Source organism: Arachis ipaensis, chromosome B01, assembly GCF_000816755.2.
Source record: "Arachis ipaensis cultivar K30076 chromosome B01, Araip1.1, whole genome shotgun sequence".
Classification (NCBI taxonomy): domain Eukaryota; kingdom Viridiplantae; phylum Streptophyta; class Magnoliopsida; order Fabales; family Fabaceae; genus Arachis; species Arachis ipaensis.
Genome location: NC_029785.2, coordinates 66265185 through 66273690, shown reverse-complemented (window position 1 = coordinate 66273690; position 8506 = coordinate 66265185). Strand labels below are relative to the sequence as shown.

At 36.6% G+C, this 8506-nt stretch overlaps 1 protein-coding gene across 1 annotated transcript; it reads left to right on the top strand.

Annotated features, from left to right (window-relative positions):
• LOC107631145 (quinolinate synthase, chloroplastic) lies at window positions 3506-8034 on the top strand. The gene is made up of 7 exons (XM_016334494.2): window positions 3506-4399; window positions 5095-5379; window positions 5578-5796; window positions 5933-6112; window positions 6410-6922; window positions 7058-7219; window positions 7574-8034. Exons 1-7 carry the CDS (start codon window positions 3665-3667, stop codon window positions 7643-7645), a joined length of 2166 nt encoding a protein of 721 aa, XP_016189980.1. The 5' UTR covers window positions 3506-3664; the 3' UTR covers window positions 7646-8034.

The window sequence follows — 8506 nt, the reverse complement described above, 5'->3', positions numbered from 1 at the left end:
CTATTTCATCCACAATTTTCTTGTTCTTCTTTTTTTATTGTCGCCTCTTCTCTTTGTTTTCTGATTCCTAATTTACTGGATTTTTTTTTGTTTTAATTTTTAATAATCTTTATTTTCTACTTTTCTTCTTCTCTGTAGTATTTTGTTTCCTTCTTTTATAGGTAATGTAAGTATATTAGTATTGTTCATGCCCTAATCCGAAACACAAAAATTAGGCCCAATAAGGATGAAAGGCCCATCTAAGAGGGTGGTCTCTATCGCATACCCGACCTCTTTACAGAGGTTGGACATGATAAAAAGGAGTAGCTTATACTTATCTAAGTAAGTAACTGTCTCTCGGAATCTCTCCAACTATCTCTATTTTTCCTTAAAGATAGATCCTAACAAACTCCCAAAATAAAGGGAATGATTATCCACCAACAAAGGTGGAACTACTCAAAAAGGTGGTTATCAACTCTACTATAAATACACTGACACTCCAGGTATAATTTACGTTCTAATTTACTAAAAACCTGCCAAAAGTCATTGCTAACTTAAGCATCGGAGTCTCTTGCAGGTACCACCCCCCATCTCCTCACGAAAAACTCGGACGGCGGCACTTCGGCACCAAGAACAAGTTGGTCGCTGCCATTAGAGAAGTCTGGACCTCACATTTAGGTCCAAGTCACCGTTTCAGGTAATCTCGAAACATTGGCGCCGTTGCCGAGGACCTGGAGCTCAACCCTTGATAATGGCGAATGATCAACAAGATGGTCAAATAAGCACCCGACATGAATAAGATGCAAGCATATTAAAAAGAGGTTGGAATATAGTTTCTATGGATACCGAAAACTTTGTAAAAACTTCTTCCAATGGGCAGGCAATATCAAATGGGGATGATGATTCTACTTCTACAATTAAATTGGGTTAAATATACAAAACGACAGAGACGAAGATAAGGCACCCATAGTCACTGCTAGCACACCAGCCCCCAATGAACCTTCTCAATATGATGATGACAACACCAACCATGGTAGATTGAAAATCGCAAATTCATCACCATCGTCAAAAAAAAAAAAAAAGAAAAAGGAACGAGACTGATCCCAATCTCCTCGTGAATAGGATGGACAAGGACATTGGTATCAACTTACAACCTCAAAAATAATCACGATACCCACTCATGATAATGGAACAGTTACATGTTCTAAATACACAGATTTTATGAAAAAAAAAAGATACCCATATTGGTCAATAATTAAAGAAGGAATGAAAAATATTGTTGGTAAAAATAATGAAACATTTCTTTCGAACTTATGTTAGAAAATGCAGCATCATCCAATTTGAATGCAACCCAATTAGACAATAAATTGATGAATTCAGTTTTTTCTTCATTGAATTTACAAATCAATTACAGAAGGCAGAACAATTAAAGTCTCCTCGAAAAAGAGTGAACACGACTTGTTATCCGACTTGACAGAAGTATTCCAAACAATAAGGCAGCATAGGATGAGGCTAAATCCCACAAATTGCACATTTGCCGTAGAAGTAAACAAATTTCAGGGGGTTCATGCCTACTCAAAGGGGGTATTGAAGCTAACCTGACCTGCTTGAAAGGAGGCACGACTTCACATGGACTCGAGAATGTGAACAAGTCTTTCAAGAATTTGTAAAATTCTTGCCTCAGTCTCTAATTCTTATCTGATATAAAATGGGAGAAGAGCTTGTCCTATATTTAGCTATCGCCGACAAAGCAGTAGCCTCTGCACTATTTAAAGAAGAAGACATTGGGAGAAAGCTCGACTACTTCACTAATAAGGTACCACAAGGAGCTTAGCTCAATTATAAAAAAATTGAGCAAGTTGGATATACTTTGATCTTGGCATCCCGGAGATTGTGACCCCACTTTCAAATTCACACCATCAAAACCTGAGCTAATCAGACCATGAAACATATCCTCCAAAAAATTGATATTGCAGGGAAGATGCTACGGTGGATTATAGAGCTATCTGAATTCGATTTGAAATATGAAGCTCAGACAGTCATCAAGTTGCAATACTTGGCCGACTTCCTTGCAAAATATACCGATGAACAAAAAGAGAGCTCCCTATGTTGAATTTGATATATTCAATGCCTGGAGTTATCCATCCCTAGATTGTGAGGATGAAAGGCAGACCCAATAAGGATGAAAGTCCCACCTAAGAGGGTAGTCTCTACCGCATACCCGACCTTTTTACAAAGGTCAGACACGTTGAAAAGGGGTAGCTTATACTTATCTAAGTAAGTAATTATCTCCCCGAATCTCTCCAACTATCTCTATCTTTTCTAAAAGATAGACCCTAACAAACTCCCAAGATAAAAGGAACTGTTATCCACCAACAAAGGTGGAACTACTAAAAAATGTGGTTATCAACTCTATTATAAATACACTGGCACTCTAGGTATAATTTACTTTCTAATCTACTAAAAACCTACTTAAAATCATTGCTAATTTAAGTATCGGAGTCTCTTACAAATACCACTCTCACCTCCTCACGAGAAACTCGAACATGCAATACCTCGACATCGACAAGTTGGACGCTGCCATACAAAGGGATATGAATCTCACGTTCAGATCCAAATCAACATTTCAAATAACTCTCATAACATGTATATATGACTGAGATATGAAAAAAAGATACATTAAAATTGATATTTTATTTGTAGCAATATTTTTAGATTAGGAAATGATTTAAACTTAGATGAGGAAGAAAAGATAATATTCTAAACTGTTAGCAATACTTTTCATGTAGATTAAGAAACTAAAAAACTCATATTTATCTCTATTTCTATTTGATATGATTTATTGTAATCGAATATTGAATTTTATTTTAACTTTTTGTTTAATATAAGAAATTTCTATTTTTTAAAAAATATAGATTTATTTTTTTATTATCTATAAATATCATATTTAAAATTTGGTCTGTATTTAATTAATAAAAAAATAATTTTATACTATTAAATATAATTTTACATCATTAAAAATACTAATAATAACTATACATTACAAAATCTGCTCGCGTACTCGTATAAATATACAGCCGTTGATTATGGTTACTTTAGCTAGTAGTTAATAAATGAAAGAATGAGGCTAATTTTTTTTTGTTATGGAAATAGAAGTGGTGATATATCTTAACATTATAATTTTTGGTGTTTTTCAAAATTGTAGAAAATACACAAATTAGAGGATCGAATTTTTGTATTTCAAATTTTTTAATTTTTTTTAACATAAATCGAACAGTCTGATTTGTATACCTCTAGAAATCGAACGATTCAATTTTTGTATCTCTAATAAATTGAACCGTCTAATTTCTACTTCTCTAATTAAACGATTTCACATTTGAGTATAACACCCTAACAATCCACATTTTTAAGCAACATCACTACCATTCCAATTTAAAAATAAAAAGTTCAAAGAATGAATCCCATAAGAATATGATATTTGGAATTTCATTACCATCTTGAGTCTTGACATTACAATACTCCGAATTTTCCAACTTTTTCCCTTTTCCTTTTTTTAAATCTGAATGTAATTTGATGTCATTTTGTTTGGAAAATTGCACCTACTATTATAGACCTCCAGTTGCCACTCCAATTACATCCAATTCCATTTCCATTCACCTCTGCAAAACCCGAACACCGCCCTCTCATGGATGCTCCTGCAGCCATGGTCATCAACACAACAACCACACCTTTCCCTGCCACTCCCTCGTTCTTCTCAAAGTCCAGACCCGTTTTCACCCTCCTCCAAGCCCACAAACGCAACATACCCTTCTCCAAACCAATCAAATGCACCCACCAAAACCCCTCCAAACCCAACTCTCTCTCATGCTCCGCCTTAATTTCCTTCTCCCCCTCGGAAACTGCCCAGCTCCTCCCTTCCAAGCTCCGCCACCTCTCCCGCGAGTTCCAATCCCTGGCGGAGCCCGTTGAGCGAGTAAAGAGGCTGCTGCACTACGCTGGGCTCATGCCGCAGATGGAAGATTCGGGGCGGGTGGATCGTAACCGGGTGATGGGCTGCACGGCCCGGGTCTGGGTGGAGGTGAGATTGGACGATGAAGGGAAGGTGAGGATGGCGGCGGACAGCGACTCTGAGGTCACGCGGGGGTACTGCGCGTGTCTGGTTTGGGCTCTGAATGGGTCGGAGCCGGAGGTGGTACTGAAGGTGAAGACGGAGGATTTGTTGGGCCTGAACGTGGGCCTGGGGAGTTCAGGGACCGGAAGGTCAAGGGTGAACACGTGGCACAACGTGCTTGTGAGCATGCAGAAGAGGACGAAGCAGTTGGTTGCTGAGAAAGAAGGAAAGGAGCCCTTTGAGCCTTTTCCTTCTTTAGTTGTTTCCGCAGATGGACTCTTTCCGAAAGGGACCTACGCCCAGGCTCAGGTTAGCACTATCTTGCCGTTTTCTGTTACTGCTCCCTAATCTGATTTTCTGACCATTTGTTCGATCGACAAAGTGGTCTTCCACCATTCAAATAACTGGCTTAAGCGGTTTCTGTTATTGATAAGCGGCACCTGATATAATGAGCAGGTAAAACGTTTGTAGAGCTGTTTAGATCAATTCCTCGAATGGTTAGGAATTTTCAAATTCTGGAGTATGGCTTTATCCCTAATCGAACAAATGATGAAGGACGAAAAAGGGGCATTTTCTCTTGATTTTATTGGGTTAGTTGCACAAAATTAACCAGAATGGATAGTAATTTTCTGGAATGTTTTGTTTGTAAAACAGTTTTGTCGAAAGTTTCCATTTTTTTGTCCTTTTCTGAAAGGTCATTGTATCCAAATTTGTCGAAACATTTCATTGATGAAGGTCCCATGTAATCTAATCAACGAGATTTTAAGAGAAAAAGAGAAAACAGGATACCTTTACATCACATCATAATGGCTGCTTCCTCAAAATTGAAAATTCCATATCCCAAATCCATGTAACAGAGAGTGAAAAGGAACTAACTATGAAAAGGGTTTTGTAATGGCCTTATTGGGACTAACCTTTAACTATTTAAATAACACTTATTATATCTCTTAATAATATTGGCATCATATTATTAAACTCCTAATTTCCTTCTAGCTTTCCTTCAGGCCAAATACCTGTTCCCGAATGAGTCACAAGTCAATGAACTAGTTAAAGTGCTAAAGGAGAAGAAAATTGGCGTGGTTGCACATTTTTACATGGATCCTGAAGTGCAGGGCATCCTAACTGCTGCTCAGAAGCAGTGGCCACATATCTATATATCTGATTCTCTGGTAATGGCAGATACAGCGGTCAAAATGGCAAAAGCCGGATGCCAATTCATAACAGTCCTAGGTGTGGATTTTATGTCTGAAAATGTTCGAGCCATCCTTGATCAAGCTGGTTATAATGAGGTATGCCTTTCTCTGCCTACTTATCTTTGAACATTTGCCAATTGCCATCAGCAGGCATAATACATGATGATAGGTGAAGCATGTGTAGGAGCCGCTGATTGCTACAAAATTTTCCCTTATGACATGAATTGAATGCGGTAGTAAACTTCAATGTTCATGTTAGTTCATCGTCCTTACTATTTGTCTAATTATATGCAGGTTGGTGTCTATAGGATGTCAAATGAGCGTATCGGCTGCTCTCTGGCTGATGCTGCAGCTACTCCTGTATATATGGAGTATCTTCAGGCAGCTTCTAACTCTGCTCCTTCTTTGCATGTTATATACATTAACACCAAGTTGGAGACAAAGGCATATGCGCATGAGCTTGTACCAACAATAACCTGTACTTCATCAAATGTTGTCCAAACTATTCTACAGGTTGGTCAGATGCAAATTTACCTTTGGCTTGGTAATGGTCATGTCGATGCATCATGTGATGAGCACCAGGCCACTTAAGTCCCTTAATATTTTTTTTCCTTCTTAAATTGACATTTTGGTCTCCCCTTTGGCACAGGCATTTGCTCAAGTGCCGGATTTGAGTGTATGGTATGGGCCTGATTCATACATGGGTGCAAATATCAAAGAATTGTTCCTGCAGATGACACACATGACTGATGAAGAGATTGCAGCGATACATCCTGAGCATAGTCTTGACTCTATTAGATCATTACTTCCACGACTTCACTATTTTCAGGTAAATAAGATGTTTTATCCTCCCTGTCCAAAAAAGAAAAGAAAAGAAAAAAGATGTTTTATCCTTGTAGGCACAATTGCTAGGGATAGAGAGTGACAATGCAAAACCATTAGAAAAGATTTGGATAAGGGTTTCATTGTAGATGCCGTTTATAATAAAATATTGTGATGTATGATCCTTGTAACTAATTATACCTTGTGGAATAAATCTTGGTGGTGGTTGATTTTCTATTTTGTGAGCTAGTACTATCAATCTATAGCTCATTCATGACCAAATACTCTTTTCCCATGGTGTCAGGATGGAACATGCATTGTTCACCATTTATTTGGCCATGAGGTTGTAGAGAAGATAAAGGAAATGTATTGTGATGCATTCCTTACTGCTCATCTTGAGGTACCTGGAGAGATGTTTTCATTGGCAATGGAAGCGAAACGAAGGGGAATGGGTGTAGTAGGCTCCACCCAGAACATATTGGATTTCATAAAAGACAGGGTTCAAGAATCATTGGATAGAAACATCGATGATCATCTTCAATTTGTTCTTGGGACAGAATCAGGGATGATAACTTCAATTGTTGCTGCCGTCCGTAGTTTGTTGGATCCTACAAAGTCCTCTTCACAGGGATCAAAAGTTACCGTTGAAATTGTCTTTCCAGTTTCATCGGACTCAATCTCAAGCACATCATCAAATTCACCTTCAAGTCCTCATTCTGTTCAATTGGGTGATATCACACTTCCTGTTGTACCAGGAGTAGCTAGTGGAGAGGGTTGTTCCATTCATGGTGGCTGTGCATCTTGTCCATACATGAAGGTATAATTTGTCGCTCAGTTTAGACGAATCAATGAGCAATGCCTTGTGATTTGTCACTGGACTACAACTACAAGTAATTAAGTCCTCCAAATTTTATTCTTTGAAGATGTTGCTTAATTGCTTGTTTAACTCCAGATGAATTCTCTTGACTCGCTTCTGAAAGTTTGCCATCACCTACCGGACAAAGAAAATAAACTCGCTGAGTACAATGCAGAGCGATTTAAGTTGCAGACTCCGAACGGCAAATCAGTGGCAGATGTCGGATGTGAACCAATCTTGCACATGAGGAACTTCCAGGTTAGTTTGGTATAGATTCTTTTATAGGTGCAGGCTATGGTGTCTGGTTACAGTGGCTATGTTGACTACCCAATTTTAGTAACACTTAACAAGTGTTGCTAAAGTCAAAGTAATGTTTTTTTATTATTTAACAATGTTTTTTAATTTGACAAATAAAAATTAAAAAAGTGCTACGAAATTGAAACAAGTATAAATTTAATTTTAGCAACACTTTCTAAGTGTTGCTAAAGTTTTTTAGCTATTGTAGGCTTGTAGCCACCGTAAACATAGACACCTTGGACTCCACCTCTTTTATATATGCATATTGAGGTGATTTCAATGCGTTGTTATGTTAACTTTTGCATACTTGCACAGGCTGCTAAAAAGCTTCCAGAGAAGTTAGTTGATCAGATTCTTCATCTCCAAGATAATGGAAGGTCGATGTGAACAAGTTTCTTAGGAGAAGGATTTGATGTGGATACAGAAGCATGTGCTGCTGCACTCAAACAAATCAAAGTTGCATTTAAACACACTCATAGATCTGTGCAAGGCCTTTTATTTTATCATGGTAATCGTTAATACAAGCTTACAACCAGATTTTGTTGTATGGTGCTCTTTACTCAATTTTTTAGAATACTATAATATAGTTTGGGATAAGATATAATGAAATAGCATTTTTGGCTTATACCCCATTCTTAATAATGTAATAATGTACAGTACCTTGCCCACAGTAATTTTTTCAGGGAGGAGATTGTAATTCTGTTGCAGGAAGAAGATTATATAGAATTATAGATCAAGTTTAATTTGATACATTTATGACATGAGGATTCAACATACATGTTTTTCTTCTGAGTTTGATATGGATAATAAAAAATGTTATGTACACACTAAAAATTAATTATTAAATTAGTTATTATATATTTTAATTATTAAATTAGTTATTATATATTTGTATATAAATATATGTTGTGTTTAATTCATTTTTAATATGTTTTTTGTATTTTGATATATATTTTATAAGAGTGGCTGATTTGATAATTAATTTTTGATGTACCCTTAATATAATCGTTAAATAATTTAGGCATAGTGTCTTTTTTATTGAGTTTTTTTGTAACACAGAAGTATCTAGAAGTTGTGTTGATATCTAGCTTCTGCATGTAACAAAAACTTGAGGTTTCTAAAATTTAGAAAGGAAAAAAAAAAGGAAAAAAAAAAAAAGGAAAAGTATGTTGTGTACAAGCTCTGAATTTAAATTTGTTTTCTAGTCTTTATTCTCTATTTCAATTTTAAATAAAATAATCATGTAGT